Source organism: Staurois parvus, unplaced genomic scaffold, assembly GCF_062004578.1.
Source record: "Staurois parvus isolate SC_StPar_1 unplaced genomic scaffold, SC_StPar_1.0 ptg000019l, whole genome shotgun sequence".
NCBI classification, from domain to species: domain Eukaryota; kingdom Metazoa; phylum Chordata; class Amphibia; order Anura; family Ranidae; genus Staurois; species Staurois parvus.
In genome coordinates, this window is record NW_028317815.1 from 18,782,107 (window position 1) to 18,809,608 (window position 27,502).

Below are 27,502 nucleotides of genomic sequence, written 5' to 3' on the forward strand. Positions count from 1 at the left end.
AGGATTGTGCAGTCTTGACCAATAAGAGATTCCTTAATTATAGCAAATGGAGGGAACTAGGATAAGAATGAGACAGATGTACAATGGGATGACCTTTCAGAGGAAACCTGACAGAGAAATACCTGGGGGGACTTAGAGATTAGGCACATAGGGGGAAGCTTGTATTGAATAATTGGTGTTATCGGATACATTTATTGGCTAGTAATTTATCCAGTTTGATTGCTTGAAAATATTGTATTTTGTTCTTTAGGTATGTCTTCCATGGTGTAGAGGTTTTATTGCTTGATAAAATTGAGTGGTGTTATATATCTATGGCTATGATTTGCCACATAGAATTGGTTCTGCCATACTTGTGTAATATATTCTTGTCAGTAACTAAGCTATTCATGTTTGATTCATTTTAAAATAACCTACGTTTTTTACCTAAAGTTTGGGAACCATGTTTCATTGCTGAGCTACTGCTATTCAGGGCCAATTCAGGCTATATTAAGGGGTGAGGAAAAAAAACCACTTTGTCCAAGGGACTAAATTTGGGTCCCAATCTACTTGTCGTGATAAAAAATAAATACATTTTTCCATGATGGAAAATATGAAGGGTTGATGTTTTTTTTTTTTTATTAGGCAGAGGTGCTTTTAGGAATGTCTGGGGCTTTTAAAAACAAATGGGACTTTATGATGACTTTACACTTTTTAACATGCCTCTTCCCCTGATTTCTTGTTCAGGATCAATAGCACCACTATCAACCCATCCCTGTATGCCAGGGTGCTAGGGGTAACCCTGGAATGTGAACTATCCGTTCAGGCCCACATCCAATCCCTGTCCAAATTATGCCGCCTCAACCTCCACAACATCTCCAGAATACGCCACTTTTTAACCAATGAAACCAGTAAGCTCCTAATTTACTCATTGGTTATCTCTAGCCTCAACTACTGCAACTGCCTCCCCATTGGCTTGCCTTTACATAGGCTATCCCCCCTCCAGTCCATCATGAATACTGCTGCCAGGCTCATCCACCTTACCAACTGTTCAGTGTCTGCTACCCCTCTCTGCCAGTCCCTCCACTGGCTTCCACTCATCTAATGAATAAAATTCAAAATACTAACAACAACTTACAAAGCCATCCACAACTCTGCCCCCAGCTACATCACCAACCTGGTCTCAAAATATCAACAAGACCGCTTTCTTCAATCCTCCCAAAACCTGCTCTCTAGTTCCTATGTCACCTCCTCCCTTGCTCGTTTCCAGGACTTCTCCCAAGCTTCTCTCATCCTATGGAACACCCTACCTCAATATGTCCGGCTATCTCCTAATCTATCCACCTTTTAGACGATCCCTGAAAACCTTTTCTCTTTAAAGAAGCCTATCCTGCTTCTACCTAGGAAACGGCCATTTATTTCCTCCATCAGCTCATCCCCCCCACAGCTATTACCTTTTGTATCACTCAACCCTTATTCCTAGATTGTAAGCTCTAACGAGCAGAGCCCTCTGTTTCTTCTTGTACCAAATTGTATTGTAACTGTAATGTCTACCTTCATTTGTAAAGAGCTGTTGGCGCTATACAAATCCTGTATAATAATAATATATTTTTTGCTTGAAATTTTCTTGGAACCCCCAAACATGATATATTTTTAAAACAGAAACCCTAAAGAATAAATTGTTGGGTGTTAAAAAATTTTTATGTCACATGGTATTTGCACAGTTGTTTTCTTTGAAACTTTTTTTTTTTTTTTTTAGAGAAAAACACCTTTTTGAATTCTAATGCCTAAAAAACAAATACATAACCCAATTTTTTGGTAAAATATAAAAGATATTACGCTGAGTAAATAGATACCAAACACGTCACACCCATGCAACAGCAACAAACAATGTAAATTTTACTATCCATTGGCGATGTTTTAAAAGCCTTTACAGGTTACCACTTTAGATTTACACAGGAGATTTGATGCTAGAAATACTGCCCATGATCTGATGTTCACAGTGATACCTCACATGTGTGGGACAACCGTTGTTTGTGTGTGTGCATTCACCTTTGTTTGGGGGGGGTGAAAAAATGTTTGTATCGCCTTTTATTGCTGTTGCAAGGAATGTAAACATCCCTTGTGACAGCAATAGACAGTGACTGGTACTCTTTACAAAGACATTTGGGGTCAGTAACACCCCAGATCCCTCCTCTGCCCTTAAAAGCGATCACACCATGATCAGTGTGATCAAATGCTTTCCATTTTCAAAAATGGCACAGTTTACATCTGGGGAAATAAGAAGTGATGTATGCTCATCACTTCCTGTTTCCTTTATCATGAAGGCGGACACAGTGGTTCCATTCTTTGTCCGGCTCTATGATCAGATGGCGGAAGTGTCGGCTGGTTGATCAGGAGTCCTGGTGGGATGGGGCAGCCCACAGAAGGCAGCGTCCCCTCCCGCTGGTTGTAACAATGATCCAGCGGCTAGTTAGCCACTTGGATTGCTTTTACAAGAAAGTCGTCTGTTGGCTCTAAACCCTGCTGCTTTGCCCGCAGCAGGGTTAAATGTATGAAAAAGCTTCTTGGCTTGCGCCCAGAACTATGTCAGGGGCATCGGGTGATAGGAATTGGACATCCTTGTAAATGTTTTGACAGACTTTTTACTGCATGGTAAAACATCTGTCACCGCAGGGACACATAGGAAACAATTGTTTCCTATGTGTTCCATTCACACTACAATGCAGGCCAGCTTTTTATTGCAGTGCAATGGGCTGAATCACACCACAATGCTGGGCAGCATTTTGTACTCTTCAAATAAAGGTGGTACAAAACAAAAAAAGAGCAGTGTGATGCACTGCCCCCTAGCGCTGCCAGCAATGCACAACGGCAGAAGCTGTGAATGGCTCTGGCTGCTCTGCGATTTAACAGTTTGACAGTGTGAATTTGCCCTGAACAATAAGAAGTGGGTGGTGGATGCTAATATTGAATTGACCACTTCCTGTCCAGGCCAATTCTGACATTCTTCTGACATTCCTCTCCTACATCAACTTTTGTTAGAACACTTCTTAGAACCCCTAAACATTATATGTTTTTTTAAACAGAATCCTTAGAGAATAAAATGGTGCATGTTGCATGTTTTTATGTCACACGGTATTTGAGCAGCGCTTTATCAAACGCATATTTATTGTAAAAAGTCAAATTTAATACATTTTAATGCATAAAAACAGAACATAATACATATTTTTTTTGTAAAATATAAAAGATGATGTTACGTTGAGTAAATTCATACCAAACATGTTATGCTTTAAAATTGTGTGTGCCCATGGAATGGTGCCAAACTACGGTATGTAAAATATCTCTATAGGCAATGCTTTAAAAGCCTTTTCAGTTTACCAGTTTAGAGTTACACAGGAAATCTGGTCCTAGAGTTATTGCTCTCGCTCTGACGTTCACAGCGATACCTCACATATGTGGTGCATTCTCCATTTACATGTTCGGTTACATCCTTTAAAAGTCTGTGTTACTATTTGTTTAATTGCCTTCTCCCCCCTTTTTCTTACAAATGACTTGAGCATACCAAGGAAACGCAAATATAATCATTGTACTTTGTTTTTACCAAGGAGAATGCATGTAAGTATACAGTTATGGAAAGTTTAAAATATGGAGTAATTAACTGTCTTTTGGTTGATGGTTTGCCCCTGCAGGGATGGCCTCTCTGCATCAAGATGGAGATGTGGGCTATCCCTGTGTGTTTGATGTTTGCCAATCTGTTTTTCCATGTTGAGACTCCTCCTCAAATGGCCAATATGTATTGATTTGAAATTTGTGGTTTTTAAATAGTTAAATAAGTATACCTTGAATCAGTGTAAATGACAGCATCTGAGCTTCTCAAGGGCACCATCTAATGCTGAAGTAGCCTCGTTATGAGGCTAAGCAAATAAGATGTAGGGTGCCCCCAACCAGTCTTGACAAAGCCCGTGTACAAGTTTAACGGGCAAAACGCATCGACGGTAATTCCTTCCTAGGATGCCCTGGGACCATGTATTGATGTCCAATTACACCTGTATAGTCTACCAACCCTCTACAGGATTCGGTCAGTCTGCATGCATGGAGGTCTGATACTGCCTTGACCCGGAAGAAGTGCTCTGGGGTCATTTGCACTTGGAGTACTGGACTGTCCAAGTGGGATCATCTGTCTCCAGAGGATGTCTGCCACTTGATATGGGATAACTGTTGATCCTCTCTTGGCTGAAGTGTGGAGAACTAGTGCATACTATGCTGGGACCGCGGAGACAGCAGCAAAGTAGGATTTATTTTGAACCATACCTAACTGATCCCTCTAATGGTCCCCACTATGTGTGGATTGCTCTCCCACCATACAGCCTAACTATCCGCTGATGCGGTGGATTGACGGTTTCAATTGGAGACAAGTTGTTTAATCACAACCTGAATGAACATCCATGCTGGTCTGTTCAACTTTACAATCCATGTTCCTCACACAGACTTCCTTCTGTAAAATAATTAATGAATGACTACAGTTATCCGCCAGAGGGCATTTTCCCCATTGATTGGGTTGCCTGAAACACATATCAGTCTATTGATTTCAAGTCAGGACTTTTTTCGTCTGAAATTACTTATAGCACAACTTTTGAGGGTGACAGCCCTCTGATGGTCTCTGCTGGATGAGCCACTGAGAGTGGATTGCTTTTCCACTATACAGCCTAACTATGCGCTGATGCTGTGGATTAATGGTTTCAATTGCAGACAAGTTGAATAATCACAATCTGAGTGAACATCCATGCGGAGTGTATTCAACTTTTTAATCTGTGTTTTTACACAGACCTCCACCTGCAAATTAATTTCATGACTGACTACAGCTATCTGCCAGAGGGCTCTTTCCTTACTGATTAGTTTGCCTGGAACATCTATTAGTCTATTGATTCGAAGTCAGAATCTTGTCCCTCTGAAATCACTCACAGCACAACATTTATGAGGGTGATAGGACTTTTAGGTTTTTGAGTTCCTAATTGAAGTAGAGAATTTCTGCAATTATATACATGGCTGAGAATTCTATAATCTCGATTGACACTAATAGTGATTTATATGCATGATTTCATCTCTTTAATATTTAATTCCCCTGTGTGGTGTTACAGTGGTATTTCTCTGTATCACACCCTTTTTCTTTTATATTTCATGAAAGTTCATTGTCACCCGTAAAATTTAAAATTACATTTTAATTTTTTTTCTGTCCATACATTTCACATCTGAGGTTACATGCTACTTCAACTGTTCAGTTTTGTTATGTATATCAAGGTTAGATATACCCTTGTACACACAGGCCAAAATTGGTTGCTTTGACCAGAACCGGACAAATTTCGGCTCGTGTTTACAGCTGTCTGTTCGTCAGAAGCCGGTCTCTACTGTCGAAGAGGCTTGCTGGAAAACCAGCATCCAATTAACACTGGCTGCCTGTGGCTGTGAGTATTGATCAGTGTGTTCTGGTGTGGCGGCAATCCCCCTTTTAGGAACACAAAGGAACAGCAGGGGAAATCGCCGCACTAACATTGCTTTTGATTGTGCTCTGTGACAAGGATTGTTGCAACTAAGGCCTCCATACACCTCTTGTTCAATCACTCTCCTTCAAATAACGCTTAGGAAATAAAGAAAGCAAATGACAAAGCCTATAGTGTACAACAATATAAAGCCAGTATGTATATTCATATGTATTGCACTCACATAATAGAGATAGGACCGCAATGCGAGAAAGCAGTTGCTAATTCCTGGCGGATGTGATGACATCACGCACCAGGCCCTGCCCAATGCACTTCTTCAGTAGACAGACATCTTTCTTGGCAAAAAAGATCTTGAGCAAAATGTTCCATAAAGACCTTGAATAAAGGAGCGTGAAGCCTCATAAGTGTAAAATTCTTCATTGCCAGTATTGCAATATATATGTATGCACATATATAAATTACTATACTCAAATGTTAAATTTTCTATTTTTGTTTTACAGCTCTGTATTCATTGTTTTATTACTGGTCTTTACACAGCTGTGTGTATGGTTCTATAGACAATGCATCTATATAAATCACCGTATGTCTTTAGGTCAAAAGACAAAATGACCTTCAAAATACAAACTGCACTATAAAAAATGACACGTGTATACCCCAAAATAAATAATCAGCTGCCACATTCCACTGTAAAAAAATAAACAAATCATATTCTGTAATAACAAAATATTAGTGCAGTGCTCTGTAAATAATAAAGTGATAATCAACAAAAACGTCCATATATCAAAGTCCTTCTGTAATCGCCTTGTGAGTTAAATCAAAGTTGCAAGAAAATCACCACGTGACTGCTTAAATAATTTCTCCAATGTGCTGTGCTCCCCCTTCAGGACATGATGTCTGTGAGTTGATCGTACACACTATGAAAGTGTGAAGCTGCACCGCATAGCCATTCCCTATGATTAAGTCCGGAAGTGACGAAATGCATCAGAGATTGGCTAAGCAGCAACCAGAAGTGACGAACATTTGGAACCGGAAGTGACGCGGAATTGTCCGAGAGCGAGGACCGGCAGTGGTGAGAGCATTGTACGGTCTTCCCTCTCTGATACTACCAACATATGGAGGTTTTCATATCTTTGGGCTTATTTTAATTCATTATCTTGTAAGTGGGATTCTTTGGGTAGAGATTAAATGGTACTGCACCATGTCGGGTCTCTATCTTTTTTCTTTTATGTGATGTTTGTGGAGAGTCACCATCAGAGGTAATATTGGAGAATTTGAATCACTCTTGGGAGGACTCGATTCGTGATCTGAGAAATCATCTTTACTCTGGAGGAATATATATATATCTATCACTAACCTGATCAATCACTGTTTTTGGTAGAAATTATATTTCTACATGGCAAATGATTTATTAGCAGGTGTAGTAGAGTAATAGAAATCCAACAGACCCAACAGTCATGACATGCATGCTGCTGATTCTGTGTAATTGAATCACTAATTGAAAGGGGCATGTTCAAAATAATAGCAGTGTGGAGTTCTATTAGCGAGGTCATTCATTCTTTGAAAAACAGGTGGCAATTATTGCCCTTATTTAAGGAAGGAAGGAAGGCAGCAAATGTTGTACATGCTGGTTACAGTGGATTTCTCTCTGAAATTCTGAGGAAAATGGGTCGTTCCAGATATTGTTCAGAAGAACAGCATACCTTGATCAAAAAGTTGATTGGAGAGGGGAAAACATATAAAGAAGTGCAGAAAATGATAGGCTGCTCAGCTAAAATGATCGCAAATGCTTTAAAATGGCAACCAAAACCTGAAAGACGTGGAAGAAAGCGAAAAACTACCATTCAAATGGATAGAAGAATAGCCAAAATGGCAAGGACTCAGCCAACAATCAGCTCCAGGAAGATCAAAGAAGGTCTAAAGTTACCTGTGAGTACTGTTACAATTAGAAGACGCCTATGTGAAGCCAAGCTATCTGCAAGAAGCCCCCGCAAAGTCCCACTGTTGAAAAAAAGACGTGCTGAAGAGGTTACAATTTGCCAAAGAGCACATTGACTGGTCTAAAAAGAAATGGCGCAACATTTTGTGGACTGATGAAAGTAAGATTGTTCTTTTTGGGTCTAGTGGCCGGAGACAGTTTTTCAGATGACCCCCAAACACTGAATTCAAGCCACAGTACACTGTGAAGACAGTGAGGCATGGTTGCGCAAGCATCATGATATGGGGATGTTTCTCATACTACGGTGTTGGGCCTATTTATCACATACCAGGGATCATGGATCAGTTTGAATACATCAGAATACTTAGAGGTCATGCTGCCTTATGCTGAAGAGGAAATGCCCTTTGAAATGGGGGTTCCAACAAGACAACGACCCCAAACACACCAGTAAACGTGCAACATCTTGGTTCCAGACAAACAAGATTGACGTTATGGAGTGGCCAGCCCAATCCCCGGATCTTAATCCAATAGAAAACTTGTGGGATGACATCAAAAATGTAGTTTCTGAGACAAAACCAAGAAATAGAGAACTGTGGAATGCAGTCAAATCATCCTGGGCTGGAATACCTGTTCACAGGTGCCAGAAGCTGGTTGACTCCATGCAACACAGATGTACAGCATTAAATATTAAGTGATTCAAAGGAAAGCAAAATCTTCAAACATTTTTCAGTTTATATAATGAATGTTTGCGTTTTGTAAAGAAGAATACAAATACTGCTATTTTTTTGAACAGTCTAATATTCACTTTTCTTAAATTTTTTTAGAGGAACAACACAAATTTGATATCATGTTTTGATTTGGAATAAAATGTGTAGTGTTCCCAATGCATTTGTGTGTATGGAAATAAAAGCTATTGGAAGGATTTTGAGCTTTATTCACTTTTTTCAACACACTGCTATTATTTTGAACACAACTGTGTGTGTGTGTGTGTGTATGTATGTGTGTGTGTGTGTGTGTGTGTGTGTATATATATATATATGTATGTATATATATATATATATATATATATATATATATATATATATATATAGTGACGGAGGGTAGGCAGGACAGAACACACATGGTGGATGGCAAACACACAAAGCTTTGAGACAAATGACAGTCACTCAGTAGGGGGATTGCAGGGAGTGGGATAGGACCCAGTATGGAAATAGCAAGGAGGGGGCCAAAATACTTGTAGTCCAGCCCCAAAGGGCAAAGTTAAAGTCTCTACAGCAGTTTGTAATCCAACAGTGAGGTAGAGGGGCATTACCAAAACAGTTCAAGCAAAACAGGGAAATCATACACTCATGGATCCGACAGGGTGCCTGAGCTCTCAGGGAACAAGATAGTATGACACAGGTACCTGCTGGAGTCCGGAGTATGCGTGCCGTAGTCCGTGGTAATATTTCTCCCCTGAGTGGCTGCGGTCTCCCCCTATCCTTGAGGTTCTTAGGCTGAGTGGCTGCGGTCTCCCCCTATCCTTGAGGTTCTTAGGCTGAGTGGCTGCGGTCTCCCCCTATCCTTGGGGGTCTTAGGCTGAGTGGCTGCGGTCTTCCCCTATCCTTGGGGAGGCTCAGGCTGAGTGGCTGCGATCTCCCCCTATCCTTGGGGTCTTCAGGCAGGGTGGCTGCGGTCTCCCCCTTTAGCTTGGGGGTCTCAGGCAGGGTTGGCTTGCTGGGGTCCCCCGTGTCCTTGCGGTCTTAGGCAGAGTTAGCCACGAGGGTCCCGCTGCAGCTGGGATCCCTCGGTGGCTTGGCAGCAGAAGAGCATGAACGGCAAGAACCGGCATCGGTCTTTTAAGCCGATGCAGGACACTTCCCGGTCGTCCTGGCAACAGTGGGCAGCGGGCCCCGTTGATTGGCAACGAGGCACGCCCCTCTGGACATGGGTCGCGCTCTCGTGAGGAAATAAAATCTAACTTTTGTTGACATATTATAAGAATGTCTAATCTGTAATTTGATGCCTTTTGGAGATTTTTCCATCTTTCCTTGGCTTCTTTATGCACATTAATACAAATTTTTAGCTGGGGTGCCCAAACTTTCATTCCCCACTGTATGTATGTATGTATGTATGTGTGTGTGTGTGTGTGTGTGTGTGTGTGTGTATATATATATATATATATATATATATATATATATAGAGCACGGCACATTGGAGAAATTTATTTAAGCAGTCACGTGGTGATTCTCTTGCAACTTTGATTTAACTCACATGGTGATTACAGAAGGACTTTGATTTATGGACTTTTTTGTTGATTATCACTTTATTATTTACAGAGTGCTACAGTATTATTTTGTTATTACAGAATATGATTTGTTAATAATGCATCTATATCCAGATCAATAGAAAATGTGGCATTTTTTAACGCCCGTGTGAGAGGCCTTTATCTAAGCACTCAATGGAACACAGAAAGCAGACAACTGGAATAAATAAGAATTTTTTCTTACTCTTAGTGGAGATATACAAAGAATATCAGTGGGCAACAAGATTACTGAAACCATTTTTGAACCACCTCCTCTTAGTGTAGTGAATGTTAGGTCTTAAGGAAGGTAAGTCCTGGGGAAGCATTTTTTACCAAAACTTTAGAGGATCGCTTCCAATAATTTCTTTTGAGTTTTGAAGATCTATGAGTAAGTAGTTTACAAAATAATTTGTAATCAGCATGAGGTTATTTGCCCTGTGTGTAGCATCTTTATCTGTTCTGGGAAAGACAAAAATCTAAGTGCAGTGATTGCCATTTTAAGATCCTAAAGGAGCAGTGCATGACTGCAGATGTTGTGCACACCAAGGACCTCAAGGACAGATATCTTTATTTCAGACTCCCTGAAAGTAATAAGAGATGATTAGATGTTTTAAGGTATTGAAATATAATTTCAAGTGGGCTGACCCTTGAAAAAGATACATTTATTATTTTTTATTTTCAAATACGGTGTATACACCAAGACCTTAAACAGCCTACAACTTATTTTTGTTGCATTACTTATAAAAGCTAATACAGTTTTGTACTTGGTCGATAGTTATAAAATATTACATTATTTAGATTTGACAAAAATGGAAGAAATGTTTAAAATGGCTTTAGGATATTGCACTGTTGAATCTGTGTAAAAAAAAAAAATATAGTGAAAAATGAAATACATTTGCACAAGGCAAATGGCAGACATTGGCCTTAAGGGGAGGTTGGCAGGTCAAATTACTTCAGCAGCAAAAAAAGGATAAATATTTAGCATGGCATAATCAGTACTGAAATTTCTCAGTTGACGACTGGAAGAAAGTCATAGATGAAAAATGTGAAGTTTATGGTTGCAGACGTAGAGTTTATGTGAGGAGTTGGCTGTAGGAGAGGTTAAAGCAACACTGCATAAAATTTAATCTTTGTAGCGATGGAAATATTCTAGTGTAGGGACTTTTTTTACTTTTTTACTCTGTACTGGAGTTTGTGATCAGCACAGGATTAAAGTGTTACTAAACCTAGGACCTTGCATTCACTATATCTGGTCTCCCACAGAACATGGAAGTTAATTTTTTTTAGTAAATATAAACTGCTAAATACCTTTTCTCATGAGCAGTTAGAGCAGACTTGTGACTTCTATCAGCGTTCAGCAGAGCACATGTTAATGCTTGTAGGAGAACTTTTCTTTCTGCTCTAGGAGGATGCAAACCCCTTGTCCTCTGTCTGGACAGTGTAGATTTGCCCTGTGTTGATCACATGCACTCTCTGAAGAAAAAAAAAACCTCTCTAGCAATACACACTAAACTGAGCATGTGCAGAATGGCTACGGTTCAGTCTGTCTTATCAGGAGATAAGACATGGACCTTTGAACAAGAGGAGGCTCAGAGAAGACAAGATCATACAGCCTTTTTACACAATGCTTTGGATTACCCCCTTAGACTGATTTTACTGTTGTAGGTTTAGTGACACTTTAACTGTGCATCAACTGAGGAAATGTATAGCTGTATTCTGCAGAGTAATGCCCTTGGTTAAATTTTTGTCTAGGAAAACATAACATTTTACAAAAAACTTGTAGAACCTTAACCAGACTATTTACAAGCAGCAGTGAATGCAGGTATTACATAAAGCAAATGTTGAAACAGTCTATCCGTAAATAGTAAAACATTTTTGTTGACTTCTGTTTTGGAAACATGTGAGGATGTACATACTCTTATTTGAATAATATCAATTGAGTAATTTCGAATGGTGAACTTTTGGACATCTCTGTAGAATAGATGGATTATTGTGTGTGCTGTGTGTATATACACTGAATTGCCATGTGTGCATATTCGTCGCTTACGCGTGGAAGGCGTGGCACCGGGATGCACTATGGGAAGAAGGCAGTGTGATGCTTTGGGCATTTTCTGGGAAAATTTGAGTCCTACCATTCATGGATGTTATTTAGCTCTTACCACCTACCTATACATTGTTGCCAACCAGTACCAAAACCCGGACTGGGATTATTAAGGCACCAATACCCCAAATTATTTATTTTCAAAAATCACTTTTTTTTTTTTTTTTTTTTTTTTTTTGAAACATAGAAGAATCATCCTAAAATCACTAAGACTGTCACATAACAAGTCATACAAATATTGTATTACAGTAGTCAAGTTTTAAAATTAGTATGCAAATGAGTCCCAACGTATTTTGATTTGAAAAAAATCTTCAGGGAAAAGGAGGCTGGCCTGAAAAATAGGTATTGTTCTGTCTTGGCATCGGTTGTACTTGTGGCGAGATTCGTTTAGACCCAGTCTGTAAGAATGTGTGCAGCAAGTTGAATGATCGCCTTAACAGATAGTTTACTCAATGAATAACAACTTCAGAGGTGTTTTCCAATGCTTCTTTATGCTTCAAGGTAGCAAAGGTATGAACATAGAGGTGTTTTCATAGGTACATTTCCAGTGATGTTGCACAGCTTCCTCACTCTACAGTCTCTTGATAACCACTAAACAAAATAGAGTTACAGCAGGAAATGGAGGGTGGAAGCAACCAACTAGTCAGAAACAGCAGGGGTGTGTGGATGATACCAAATAGCATTATAACATAACAGGTAATAACTGCTAAACCGTAAAGCTGCATGGCAGCACACTCCCCGTCTGGTATCGGGAGATACCACTACACAATTTTTTTTTTTTTTAAATACTATTAACATTGCATACAGTAAAATATCTATCTAACCTTCTCAATTCTGCAAGTTAACTATATTAGAGGTCTTGAGTGACTCCCTCACATAACACTGAATCAGAATTACTAGAAGCAGGCATAATTAGGACAATCTCAGTGACTGGTCTGAGGAAGGTTTTTGAGTCTCCGTCCTTAACGATCCTGACTTCCACACTTTGGACTCTTCCATCATCACTGGCAATGGCTTTTGTAATAAGTCCAACTGGCCACTGGATCCGGTGAGTTTGCTGGTCTTTTAGTAGGACCAGGTCCCCTTCCTTTAAGTTGGGCTTCTGGGTTTGCCACTTTTTACATCCTTGGAGAAGTGTGAGGTATTCCTTCCTCCATCTGTCCCAGAAACGATCTGCAAGGTATTGAGCGTATCTCCACTGACGTTTATATATGTCCTTTTCATCGAAGATACCCTTTGGCGCTGGAATCTGTCCAATCTTCCGGCTCAATAATGTAGCTGGAGTTAAGATAGTCAGAAATTCTGGGTCTGTAGATACGGCAGTCAATGGTCTTGAGTTGATTACTGCTGCGACTTCAGCAAGGAATGTGGTGAGCACCTCATGGGTAAGGCGTGAAGAACTCACGTCAAGCAACATTGGGTCCAGTATGCGCCTTGCCATCCCAATCATGCGTTCCCATGCTTCGCCCATGTGCGAAGAGTGTGGTGGGTTGAATTTCCATACGCAACCTTGATCACTCAAATAATTTCCAACTTGTTGTCGGTCTATCTGTAACTCTCTGCATGCACCAATGAAATTAGTTCCACAATCTGATCTCAACAACTTCACAGGACCTCTTAGAGCAAGAAATCTCCTTAGAGCGTTGATAAAACTTGAAGTGTCCATTGACTCAATCACTTCGATATGTACAGCTCTTACACTTAAGCAAGTGAACATTACAGCCCATCTTTTGCTGTTGGCTTTACCACCACGAGTTCTTCTAGCCATTACTATCCATAGTTCAAACACATCGATCCCAACATATGCAAAGGGTGCGTCTTCACTCAGTCTGTCTGCGGGTAGGTCCGCCATCTGTTGATACTGCTGTCTAACTCTTAACTTCTGACATTTGACACAGTTATGAATAATCGTGGCTATTGTCTTTTCACTCCAATTATCCAGAACCCTGCAACTCTGATGGCACCTTCGGTGTAGTGTCTTCCTTGATGTCTGACTCTCTCATGGTAATGTTGGATAATCAAGTTTGCCAAATGGTGGTTTCTTGGTACTATCAAAGGGTTCTGTTCCCTTCTTAGCAGGTTTGACTTATTCAGTCGTCCCCCAACTCTAAGCATGCCTTCATTGTCGATTATTGGGTTCAGTTTGAATAGTGGGCTACCCTTTGAGACTGGTCTATTGCCTCTCAAACACTTAATCTCTTCTGCAAAGACTTCTTCTTGCACACGACGTATGATGAATAACTCCGCCTTCTCATACTCTAACGCATTGGGTGACTCCTTGCAGGTGTGCCATCCATGACAAGACTATGTCTGGTTGGACTTGCGGAAAATCTGTGCAATATGACTCAATCTTGCTATAGTCTTCCCCAATCTTTTCCAAGAAGAGAAACATTCAAAACGTCTTACCTCCAAGTTTCTTCTTGAGCAGATGTTAGAACTCAATGTTATAACTTCAGGGCGGATTTCCTGATCAGTGTCTGGATCCACCAGGTAGAAATCGATATCTTCTTCTGAGTTTGTAGAAGACTGGTCTGTTAAAAGCTTGGGTCCTGAAAACCAAATAGTTTGTGTGAGGACAACTGCTGGCACTGACCTCGTGGCAATGTCGGCGGGATTCAAACCAGTCGGGACATAGTTCCATTGTTCAGGTCTACTGATTTTTCTTATTCATTCTACCCTGTTAGCCACGTACACATAGAACCTTCTTACACTGTTGCATATGTAGCCAAGTACGACCTTGCTGTCAGTGTAGTACTTACCCTGATCAATTTCAGTGTCCATTTCGTTTTGCAGGAATTCTGCAACTTTGAGAGCTAGGGTTGCTCCACACAATTCTAATCTTGGAATAGTGTGAGCCAGTTTTGGAACGAACTTGGCTTTTCCTAGAAGAAACCCGACATGGGATCTCCCAGAGGGATCTATGATCTTGAGATAAGCCACGGCCACTATAGCCTCGGTGGACGCATCACAAAAGATATGAATCTCTTTCCTCTGACTTCTTGAAGTTGAAGTAGGTGAATAGCAGCGTGGGATATTAAGTTCTTCCAGTACTTTCAAGGAGTCTCTCCATTTCTCCCATTTAGGTAGTAGGTCTACTGGCAGAGGGGCATCCCAATCTGTCACTCATCAGTAAGCTGACGAAGTATGGATCTCCCTTGGACGGTAACTGGAGTCACGAAGCCTAGGGGATCGTAAAGGCTATTAACAGTTGACAGGATTCCTCGTCTGGTGAATGGCTTCTTGGTGTCAGAGACCTGAAAGGTGAATGCATCTGAAGTTACATTCCAGAGAAGACCGAGACTCCTTTGCGTGGGTAGGGCATCTACTTCCAAATCCTTCAAATCTTTAGCATGATCTTCTGGATTAAAAGCCTTCATTACTTCACTGCTATTAGATGCGATTTTATGAAGCCTTAAATTAGCAGTCAACAGGAGCTGTTGAGTTCCTTTTATCAGATTGATGGCTTCTTCAGGTGTTGGGAAGGATTTCAGACCATCATCTACATAGAAATCTCTCTCAATGAATTGCTTGGTGGCAAATCCAAATTCCTTTTCACCTTCCTGTGCTGTTCTTCTCAGTCCATAAGTTGCCACGGCAGGAGATGGACTATTGCCAAAGACATGGACTCTTATGCGATAATCCATCACCCGATCATTAATGTCATGGTTGCGGTGCCACAAGAATCTGAGATAATTTCTGTGGTCTTCTTTGACTATGAAACAGTGGAACATCTGTTGGATGTCAGCTGTCACGGCAATGGGTTCCTTCCTGAACCGTATCAACACTCTTACAAGGTTGTTCGTTAGATTTGGACCCGTTAGAAGAACATTGTTTAAAGAAGTTCCCTTGAACTGAGCGCTTGAGTCGAAGACCATTTTGATTTGGCCCGGTTTACGAGGATGGTAGACTCCAAAGGATGGAAGGTACCAGCATTCTTCACCTTCTTCAAGGACTGGTGCTGGCTCGGCATGATGGTTATCTAGAATCTTCTGCATGAATGCTTGAAAGTGCTCTTGCATCTCAGGTTTGTTGCGTAGAGTTCTCTTAAGTGCAGCAAATCTGGCTAAAGCTTGTTCTCGATTGTTAGGGAGAGTGAGTCTTGGTACACGAAAGGGTAATGGAGCTACCCAACTGTTGGAGTTGTCCTTGAAGAACTCTTCATTCATAATCTTGATGAACTCCTTGTCTTCGACCGAAGGAGCAATCTTGTTGTCATCACAAGTAGTCTGGTACACTGCATCACCAAGATCCTTGTGAGAAGTGAGCTTGCAGGTAATGCCTTGGAGTGCTTGATATGGAACTTCTGGATTGAAATCAAGTCTTTCCTTCACATAATAGTGCAATGGACATTTCATCGATCGATAGGTGTATGATCTCTCCACATTAGTTTTGTAGGAAGCTACATCCAAGAGCTTGTGAGATTGATCTAAACAAACTTCTCCTATTATCACCCATCCAAGATCAAGTTTCTGGGCATGAGGAGCATCATCTGGACCGTTACATAACTCTTATTTTATGAACTCTAGGAATGTCTCTCCCTAGAAGAATCAAGATCTTTGCATCCTTGTTAAGTGTAGGAATGCATTTAGCAATGTGGCTCAAATGAGGTTGATGACGTGCAACCTCAGGTGTGGGGATCTCTTCTCTGTTGTTCGGTAGTTGATCTTATTCGATTAGAATAGGAAGAGGAAACTCTATGTTCTCATATTCTGATGCCACTATGAAGCCATGGGCTCTTCTTCCAGAAGTATTGACCTTTCCTGCGCATGTCTGCAAGGTATAGGACCAGGCCACTCCATGAATGCTGAATAAGTCGAAGAATTCTGTACTTGCCAACGAGCGATTGCTCTGATCGTCGAGTATGGCATTCATTTTTATAGCATTTTGTGGACATCCTTCAGGAAAAACCCTTACAAGACATATCTTGCTGCAAGACTTGTTATGAAGCCCTTCTTGAACCTGGGCTACTGCAACCTTTTGGCGAGCTTTGAGTATTTGGTCGCTCAGTGTTGACCTTACAGAGCAGGACCGCAATGACTTAGAAGATGATTTATGATATGAGCGGGCAGATCTATTTGATTTTCCTGAGTGTCTGGAAGAACCAGATATACAGGATGTAGTTTCATGTAGTTGTGCTAATCTACCCTCAATCTGTGTCTTTGCTTCAAGATAAGTGATATGTCTCTGCTGGTCAGTAGAAATAACGTTCTTTAATTTTAGTGAAGCTTCCTCTACATTGGAATGTGACTAAAGGGAAGAGTACTTTTCAGAAAGTCTTTTATAATTCTCAAATGCCTTCTTAACCCTTGAGAGGGCAGTGTTCAATTGCTCAGAATTGTTGCCAGTTTCATTACTGACTGTTATACAACTTAAAGTTTTCTCCCATAATGCAGTCAGGTTACTGTATGTCTCTTCCTTACTTGCTTCATAAGCCTCCCTTGCCTTCAAAGATGGATGAGGGGCTCTAACAGGACGAGCAGAATGCAGCATGGTGTCTGTTTTAGCTTGATTACATGCAGGTGACTCATCAGTGGGATCTCTGTCAGACATAATGACAAGTGCTGTAGTTTTAGTGTCTTGTTGGAAATCTGCAGACGCTCAGCTCTGTAGGTAGTTACTTTTATTTGCAAGCAGGCTGAGCTGGGGAGCTGAATATTTGTTGCAATGAGGCAGCTAGAGCAGCAGCCTGGCTCACACTGGATGCTCCACTCAGTGCACAGTAAGAAGATGAATTCTTGTCTGTTCTTCATACAGGAGAATGGTTACTCACAGTTCTGAAGCTGCAGAGATGGCTGTGTGATGGATTCTCCTGAAAATTTACTGTTCTGTCTTGGCGTCAGTTGTACTTGTGGCGAGATTCGTTTAGACCCAGTCTGTAAGAATGTGTGAAGCAAGTTGAATGATCGCCTTAACAGATAGTTTACTCAATGAATAACAACTTCAGAGGTGTTTTCCAATGCTTCTTTATGCTTCAAGGTAGCAAAGGTATGAACATAGAGGTGTTTTCATAGGTACATTTCCAATGATGTTATACAGCTTCCTCACTCTACAGTCTCTTGAAAACCACTAAACAAAATAGAGTTACAGCAGGAAATGGAGGGTGGAAGCAACCAACTAGTCAGAAACAGCAGGGGTGTGTGGATGATACCAAACAGCATTATAACATAACATGTAATAACAACTGCTAAACAGTAAAGCTGCGTGGCAGCACAGGTATACATATCAAAGAAAGTACTCGTAGAGATAAACATATGTAGCAGATCTTACCAAAATACGCTTAGGAACTTACATAGAACATTATCAAAGTCTGTATCCACACTTCTCTGTTCACCCCCACCAGATAGGAACTTGAGAAGCACAAAGTGCACCAGGACACCCTACTGAAGTCTACCTAACCATTAATAAGATACAAAAAAAATCTACTAGTCCACATTCTCAAAACTATGCAAAAAACAATCAACGGTCAAAAGATAAAAGAAGAAACAGTATTCGTTGATAGCAGTGGCCTCTTTCAGCAGGATAATGCACACTGCCACGCTGCAAAAATGGTTCAAGAATGGTTTGAAGTGTTGACTTGACCTCCAGATTCTCCAGATCTCATTCCAATTGAGCCTCTGTGGTATATGCAGGAAAAACAAGTCTGATCCATGGAGGCCCCACCGCACAACTTACAGCACTTCGAGGATCTGCTATTGACAGCTTGTTGGCAGACACCACAGCATACCTTCAGGAGAAGGTCTAGCGGCATCCTTTCCTCAACAGGTCAGGGTTGTTTTGCTGGCAGAAGGGGAACCTACTTAACATTGTGTGGGTGGTGATAAAGTTATGGCTGTCTAGGGGGGTGTGTGTGTTTTTCCCAGAGCACTGTAGGTTTTCTAATAAGAGAGACAAGCAATAGTTCTCTTTTAAGCTTGATGCCTGTCATTGAAATCTTGGACAGAGGGAGGTGGATGAGTCAATGCTCAACTGTCCACAAAATCCATTTGTGTTTACATCTTAGCTTAACCACATGCCGCCCAGCCACTGTAGAAATACGTTGGCAGGGCGGCACGGCTGGGCAAAACCACGTTTTAAAACGTGTTTGCAAAACAGGTAGGGGGCGCGCGCGCGAGGCACGCCACCGCCCTACCTATCCCACCGATCAGGGCCGCGGATGTCAGTCGCCAGGTCACAGCCGTTCGTTACCGGCTGTGTCCCGCCGATTAGCGGCAATCACTGACAGAGAGCAGGGCTGCCGTAGCTCTGCTTTCTGTCAGTTCCCTGTCAGCTCCTGACATGCTGAGCCGGAGAGAAGAGTTTATCTCTCCCGATCAGCCTGTCCCCGTGCAGTACACACCCCCACCCCCTAGTAAAACACTCCTCTTACACAGTTATCCCGTTCAGTAAATAAAGTTAACCCCTTCCTCCCCAGTGCCATTAGTACAGTGTCAGTGGGTTTTTTTTTTGCACTGATCACTGTATTGGTGTCACTGGGGATGTCAGTGACCCCAAGTCAGTTCCCCCCCAGTGTCAGAATGTCCGCCGCAGTGCCGCCATAAGTCGCTGATCGCCGCCGTTATTAGTATAAAAAAAAATTAAAAATCCCAGGATCTTTACCGCCATTTGTAAATGCTATAACTTTCACGTAAACCAATTAATTTACACGTATTGGGGTTTTTTTTTTTTTAGCAAAGACATGTCGCAGAATGCATTTTGGCCGAAATTTATGACGAAATTTGATTTTTAAATTTTTTTTACTGGACATGTTTTATAGTAAAAAGTACAAAATCTTGTTTTTTTTTCTCAAAATTCTCAGCTTTTTTTTTTTATAGCGCAAAAAATAAAAACCGCATAGGTGATCAAATACCACTGAAAGAAAGCTCTATTTGTGTGAAAAAAAGGACATAAATTTCATTTATTTTTTTATTTCATTTATTTCAAACTAGCGCAGCGCTGTATAGCAAACAAATGGCGTAAATTGCAGTATCTATACCATAGTTTGTTGACGCTATAACTTTTACACAAAGCAATCAATATGCACTTATTGGGATTTTTTTACCAAAAACATGTAGCAGAATACATTTTGGCCTAAATTTATAACTAACTTACTATATATTTTACTATATATTTACTATATATTTTTTATAGTATAGTAAGCTGAAAGTGAAAAATATTGTTTTTCTGCAAACTTTTTGGTCTTTTTTTGTTTATAGCGTGAAAAATAAAAAGCGCACAGGTGATCAAATACCACCGAAAGAAAGCTCTATTTGTGTGAAAAAAAGGATGTAAATTTTGTTTGGGTGCAGCATTGCATGACCGCGCAATTATCAGTTGAATTAGTGCAGCGCCGAGTAGCAAAAAGAGGCCTGGTCATTAAGGGGGGTAAATCCTCAGGAGGGCAAGTGGTTAAAGGAGCTCTTTGGGCAAAAAATACAATTTGCAAGCAAGAGGGTTTTTTCTTTTTTTTTGATTGGAACAGGCACAGAATGTGTGAATCGTAACATAAATCACCACCTGCTAGCTGTATTGACTACATAATCTTCATGTGCAGTCTTTCATATAAACCTGGTTTAAAATAATGTTTTTGAAAACTGTATGTGTTAATCCTGGTAAAAATTAATGAAACCGTGCAAAATGGCTATACAATCTCTTTATAAATTTTGACAGGTGTCTCTTTTCAGGGGCAGCCTAAAAAGGTTTAGATTGATGAAATATTAAATACGTGAGGGGTGGAGAAGTTGTAGGACTTTAATTTGTTTATGTACTGGAGCCAGACACTATTAGCTTCTATTGGCATATGAAAAAAAGAAACAAATGGTTGCTTCTTGTAACATTGAGAAGATCTGGCTTGTGTAAAGTAAAGTAGATTCTGTTCTTTGCTTTTTTTTCTTAAAGTTTATGTAAACCGGAACAATGTCTTTTTGTTTCTAATACATTTGTTTTTAATTATTATTTTGCAGATAAAACACGTGCTGCAGACCTCCTAGTGAACCCACTGGATCCAAGAAATGCAGACCTTATTAGAGTTAAAATTGCAGATCTCGGGAATGCTTGCTGGGTGGTAGGTAGCCATGAATCAAATGAGTGTACTGGTCTCTTAATTTAAAACCTGTTATTTATAAATGTATGTTTCCTTTGTGCAGCACAAACACTTCACTGAAGACATACAGACCAGACAATATCGCTCCATAGAGGTTCTCATAGGAGCTGGCTATAGCACCCCTGCTGATATTTGGAGCACAGCTTGTATGGTGAGAACTGCTTGTTAGATGTGTCTTGTCCTAGATTTCCATATACATGGAATTGGTATTGGCGACTGGGTAGGGATACGGAAAAGCACAAGCACACTAGTGTATATCTACACAATATATTTCTGGTCTGCTTATATAAACCGCACATTTGTGTAAATCAAATAATTGCAGTCATTTTGTTGCTTCACTCCATCGGATTTGCTCTCTTGATTACATTCTGAAAGATTTTGTTGAGATGTTTACAAGAACAGACAGCCTTTTGGATCTTTGCATGGTGCATTTGGCCTCCGTTAAATACTAGTATTCAGCCACTGTGTTTCCTAGGAAACTTTGTCCCTGGCTTGCTCATTTACTGGACACAGCTCTAGGAATGCAAATTTAAGCTTTTGTGAAGAAAATACACATTTTTCCTCCTTTTTATTTCATTAGTTTCTTTAGCAGCATGTATTCCATGGTACCTAATAAAGAGCCATTCACATCAGTTACAGCCCATTAAGAAGTTTACATTCTAATGTGACTACCCCAGTCATATAGACACATGGTAGAATCTGTTTGGATGGAATGCCTGATATTATTCCAATTGCATGCATATAGGGCGAAGGTAAAGAATGAACCATACGCTACCTTGTTTTTGTCCTGTAAAAATGGCCATAAGAATTAAAACAGAACTCCAGTATGCAGCAGTCTTTTATACTTACCCCTGCTTGCTGTTTAGCTTTCAAACCTTGTTTTTAGGTTTAGGTTTTCTGACTTAAAGGATAAGTTCACCTTCGGAACATGTTACATGTTCCCACCCGGTTTTAGGGTGAAACATGTAACATGTTCCCATAGCTGCAGCCGCACCCGCTGCCCCCCCCTCCCTCTGACAGATAATACGGGGAGACTCTTCCCCGTACTATCTGTCAGATTCGAAAACAACGCGGCCGTGTGGATTTCCGTGAATGAATAGAGCTGCAAGTCCCGACATCCTTAGCAGCTGTGGGCTTGTAGTTTTCAGTAGACTACCACGATAGCGCCATGGAAGTTAATTGAAGCTCCCTGTCAGAATATCTGCTTGCTCGTACCTTCCTTACAGCAAGCAGATATTCTGACAGGTCTGCAGGAGATCTGCATGGCATCAGCGATCTACTGATCGCTGGTGCATTGCTTTCCAGACTCCTTTGGACAAAAATAAATGCACATTTTTTTACCTGTAAAAAATGTGCATTTATTTTTGTCCAAAAGGTGAACTTATCCTTTAACAATGTAGGCGGTGAGAAAAAAAGGTGCCACATGAGCACCTTTGATCATTTTTTTTAATCCAGCTAAGCACTGGACGGTGTGGAGGAAGACTGGTGGAACCAGCACATCACTGCAGTAGGGCACACTGCAGCAATGATTGGTATTTTCAGAGATTTTTCCCATCTAAGTGAATACACTCAGCTTTGCCGGATGCTGTGCGTTACATGCATTTGTAGGCCAAGCCACACACAGCTAAAGGATGTTAGTCTGAGCTACTCTTCCATACTCCTGTTTAAGTGGGAAATACAGCACATATTATAAGTTGATACAAGCGGTATTAAACCAAAAATGTATTTTGATTACCAATCACAATGTGGTAGCTGCATCCAGGGTCTTTTGTTTTGTTTTTTTCCCCTCTGCTTTTACCCAGTGATCTGGCTAGTAACACACCTCCTGTATTAGTGAAACATCAGGGTAGTGTTAAATGTATTAGCAGATTTACATGCACTAATAAAGTGACCCCAAACTCCAGCAAACATGTAGGGAGGGCCTTGTGCACACAAAGGGTCAGGAAGGCTGCTTCTTTGAGCTTTTGAGGTTTTTTTTTGTTTTTTTCTTCTTTGCCTGTAAACTCCTCTCCATGTTAGCCAATGTGTTCATGCACACTGTTGAAAAAAAATCACTTGTGTGTTCAGGAAAGGCGCTTTTCAGCATAAAAAAGGCTAAAATGCGTGTTAACTTTCCCATTCCCATGCAGGAGCGCACACTAAAGCCCATGCAAAAACGCAACTTTTATTTATTTCAGGCTTTTTACCTTGTTTTTGATGCTGCAAACTCCTGTAGGACAAAAACATTTTAAGCCTAGAGGTGGTCATGAGGCCTTACAATTAGTTACAACAAACAGGTTTTACATGAATAAATAAAAGCTGACAATTTTATTCACCCCCCACATCACCCATGTTAAAAGGTTTGGCTCATCTACAGTCAGGTCCATAAATATTGGGACATCAACACAATTCTAACATTTTTGGCTCTATACACCACCACAATGGATTTGAAATGAAACGAACAAGATGTGCTTTAACTGCAGACTGTCAGCTTTAATTTGAGGGTATGTACATCCAAATCAGGTGAACGGTGTAGGAATTACAACAGTTTGGATATGTGCCTCCCGCTTGTTAATGGACCAAAAGTAATGGGACAATTGGCTTCTCAGCTGTTCCATGGCCAGGTGTGTGTTATTCCCTCATTATCCCAATTACAATGAGCAGATAAAAGGTCCAGAGTTCATTTCAAGTGTGCTATTTGCATTTGGAATCTGTTGCTGTCAACTCTCAAGATGAGATCCAAAGAGCTGTCACTATCAGTGAAGCAAGCCATCATTAGGCTGAAAAAACAAAACAAACCCATCAGAGAGATAGCAAAAACATTAGGCGTGGCCAAAACAACTGTTTGGAACATTCTTAAAAAGAAGGAACGCACCGGTGAGCTCAGCAACACCAAAAGACCCGGAAGACCACGGAAAACAACTGTGGTGGATGACTAAAGAATTCTTTCCCTGGTGAAGAAAACACCCTTCACAACAGTTGGCCAGATCAAGAACACTCTCCAGGAGCTAGGTGTATGTGTGTCAAAGTCACCAATCAAGAGAAGACTTCACCAGAGTGAATACAGAGGGTTCACCACAAGATGTAAACCATTGGTGAGCCTCAAAAACAGGAAGGCCAGATTAGAGTTTGCCAAACGACATCTAAAAAAGCCTTCACAGTTCTGGAACAACATCCTATGGACAGATGAGACCAAGATCAACTTGTACCAGAATGATGGGAAGAGAAGAGTATGGAGAAGGAAAGGAACTGCTCATGATCCTAAGCATACCACCTCATCAGTGAAGCATGGTGGTGGTAGTGTCATGGCGTGGGCATGTATGGCTGCCAATGGAACTGCTTCTCTTGTATTTATTGATGATGCGACTGCTGACAAAAGCAGCAGGATGAATTCTGAAGTGTTTCGGGCAATATTATCTGCTCATATTCAGCCAAATGCTTCAGAACTCTTTGGACGCCGCTTCACAGTGCAGATGGACAATGACCCAAAGCATATTGCAAAAGCAACCAAAGAGTTTTTTAAGGGAAAGAAGTAGAATGTTATGCAATGGCCAAGTCAATCACCTGACCTGAATCCGATTGAGCATGCATTTCACTTGCTGAAGACAAAACTGAAGGGAAAATGCCCCAAGAACAAGCAGGAACCGAAGACAGTTGCAGTAGAGGCCTGGCAGAGCATCACCAGGGATGAAACCCAGCGTCTGGTGATGTCTATGCATTCCAGACTTCAGGCTGTAATTGACAGCAAAGGATTTGCAACCAAGTATTAAAAAGTGAAAGTTTGATTTATGATTATTATTCTGTCCCATTACTTTTGGTCCCTTAATAAGTGGGAGGCACATATGCAAACTGTTGTAATTCCTACACCGTTCACCTGATTTGGATGTACATACCCTCAAATTAAAGCTGACAGTCTGCAGTTAAAGCACATCTTGTTCGTTTCATTTCAAATCCATTGTGGTGGTGTATAGAGCCAAAAAGGTTAGAATTGTGTCGATGTCCCAATATTTATGGACCTGACTGTATGTGAACTGATAAATTCTGCTGGAGAACTTGTGCTTTTGAAAAACAACAGACTTGCTGGCTGTATCGCCAAATAAAAATAGAAGAAATAAAGCCAAAAAAAGGAATACAGCCATCATATCTAAGAATTGGTAAGCTGCAATAAATGTTTGCTTTGGGTTTAATATCACTTTAAGGAATACAGCAAGACATTTATATACACTAAGAAACATTGTATTCACAAATAGAGAGTGTCAGAGCAACACAACTGCTTGCAATACATTGTCAGTTGTTGAGGAATTCCTGAGGATGTGTTTAAGCTGTATTAAACCCAAAAACAAAACATGTAATATATTGCAGCCTACCAATCCTTAAATGTGATGGCTGTTTATTTTTATTTTTTTAGGCTTTTTTTTCACCTAGTGATCTGGTCAATAACAAACTTTCTGTCCTAGGGGGGCTACACGTTTGGATGGAGTAATAGTGACACCTTTGGATAGCAGCATTGTCACCCTCTGGAGAGAGTATTGTTAGATGTGCTAGCAGATTTAGATGGACTAACAGATTAAAGCTGAACTCTAGCTAACACTTTTTAAGCAGTTATAGCAACATTTTTTCCCTTTTGTGATAAGTTTTACATAATTAAAAGCTGGCCATTGTAAGCACCCCTGTCAGTGTTAAACAGTTTGTCTCTACCTTCTTACTGACATTTTTGCTGGACAGTTTAATGTATTAAAGGAAGTTGAAACACAACACTGGCCATATCACTTAAAAAACCTAACTGCAGCCACCATTGATAAGCTGCAGTATAATACATTTTTGTTTTAAGGGTTTATACTGTTTTAACAATGCACATGGAGGATGTAGGCCCTGCAGCTAACTCTGTAGTGCACACAACTTCAATAAATGCACTTTTGTTTGACAAAGGATGCAGCAGCAGTGACAGACACCCCCTATTGCCTGGGGGGAGGGGGTGCCTAGGACTGACAGTGGGTCTTATGTGAGACTAGGGGTGTGTTAGTATGCTTACTGCAATGCTAATCAGTGAAGATTCAGAGGCACAAATTGGGGAGGGAATGGGAAACAAAGTAAATAGCAGCTGTTTTCCACCACAGACTTTCCAAAGGCAGAAACAAATAGGACAAAAAAGAAAAAGGCTGGAGTTCTGCTTTGAAGATGTGCACAACTGTTTTTGTCTTTTTTTTTTTTGTTTTGTTTTGTTTTTTTTTTACTTTAAAACTTTTTTTTGTTACCCCATACAGGCATTTGAGCTCGCAACTGGTGACTATTTATTTGAGCCACATTCTGGGGAAGATTATTCGAGGGATGAAGGTGCGTACTTCTCACACTGGAAAGCAATGAGCTAGAATTACACATACACATCTTTTTACAGTGGTGATGGGTTTTACTCCTTTTTTCGTGATTAACGCTGCTACTATCTCTTCTTTTCTTTTTTTTTTCACTTAAGTAACTTGGAGCCATTTAGCCACAGTCATTATTTCCAACCAATCTTCTTTCAAGGTTACAGTCCTTTGATCATAATCAGACAAGTAACAGTGCTACAGTGAGTTAAGCTGGCCATACACGGTGCGGAATTCAGTTGATTCAGTAGGGATCGGACAAATTTCGCTCCATGTGTGGCCACTGTGGTTAAAGAGAAGTTGATCTTCTAATGTTCAACTGCCCTGTTGGTATTTTCTCGCTCAATTGGTGCTGCAGTCTACAGCCTGTGTACTCTGACAGAGGGGGAGGCTCCCTGCTGTCAGTGTACAATGACAAAATGGGGAGGATTCCCGCATCCACTTTGAGTGTGTAGATGATGGAATTGGGTCAGATTTATCTGTTCAACTTGCCGGTTGAAGGGAAAAAAAATTGACCCATGTATGGTCCAGCCTATGGATGTGAATATGTAAGTAACTGCAAGGTTTTTAAAATCTGTTATTGGCTTTAATACAGATGTTCACTATTGTGGTCACTCCAAGTTTATTTTACTTTCTACAGCATGTAGATCAGAATAACACTCCCTTATTTTGGCTGCATAGGCCAATTATTGCACGATATAACAATTAGCTAAGACTAACTAATATAGCATTAATGCAGTATATCAAGGACCTATGCCATAATGTTAAAGTGAACCTCTGCCCAGATGTTACACATTTAATTATTTACATATTCTGAACAAGCAGAAAAAGCATTTTTTAAACAAGCCCTCATGGATTTGTGTAGCTATAGATGCAAAGTTAACAATAGAACTTAAAACCCAGCTCATCTAGAGACCTACAGTCTTTTTAGTGATCAATGAGGACAAAATTATTTCACAGGTCAAGCAAGAGACGGACCAAAAATCAACTGATTCAGATCTCAGGACTGGCTCCTGTCGAACAGTGATGCTGAAACACTAGCATTCATCAAACGCTTGCAGCCAACGGCTGCAGTGCTGATTTGTATATTGTGACAAGGTGGGATTGTCAGAATAATAGAACAAAGTGGGGATATCCCTGCAGCAACATCGCTTAACTTAAGTTGGTGCGGGGGGCTGTAATTTTTTTTTTTGTTTTTTTTGCTCAACCCCCTGGCTCAACAAAAATAAATGCACATGTATACTTTGCTTCAGGTAGAACTTGTCTCTACTGAGTACAAGAATTTG

At 40.5% G+C, this 27,502-nt stretch overlaps 1 protein-coding gene across 9 annotated transcripts in view; it reads left to right on the forward strand.

Annotated features, from left to right (window-relative positions):
* The window catches only part of SRPK2 (SRSF protein kinase 2), a 259,384-nt gene that overhangs the window by 208,779 nt on the left and 23,103 nt on the right, over positions 1-27,502 (forward strand). For all 9 annotated transcript variants that reach the window (XM_089685382.1, XM_089685390.1, XM_089685405.1 and 6 more), the window contains 3 exons: positions 20,735-20,835; positions 20,918-21,025; positions 26,118-26,187. In XM_089685382.1, coding sequence (XP_089541508.1) covers positions 20,735-20,835; positions 20,918-21,025; positions 26,118-26,187 — 279 coding nt within the window. The remainder of the gene's footprint in view (positions 1-20,734; positions 20,836-20,917; positions 21,026-26,117; positions 26,188-27,502) is intronic.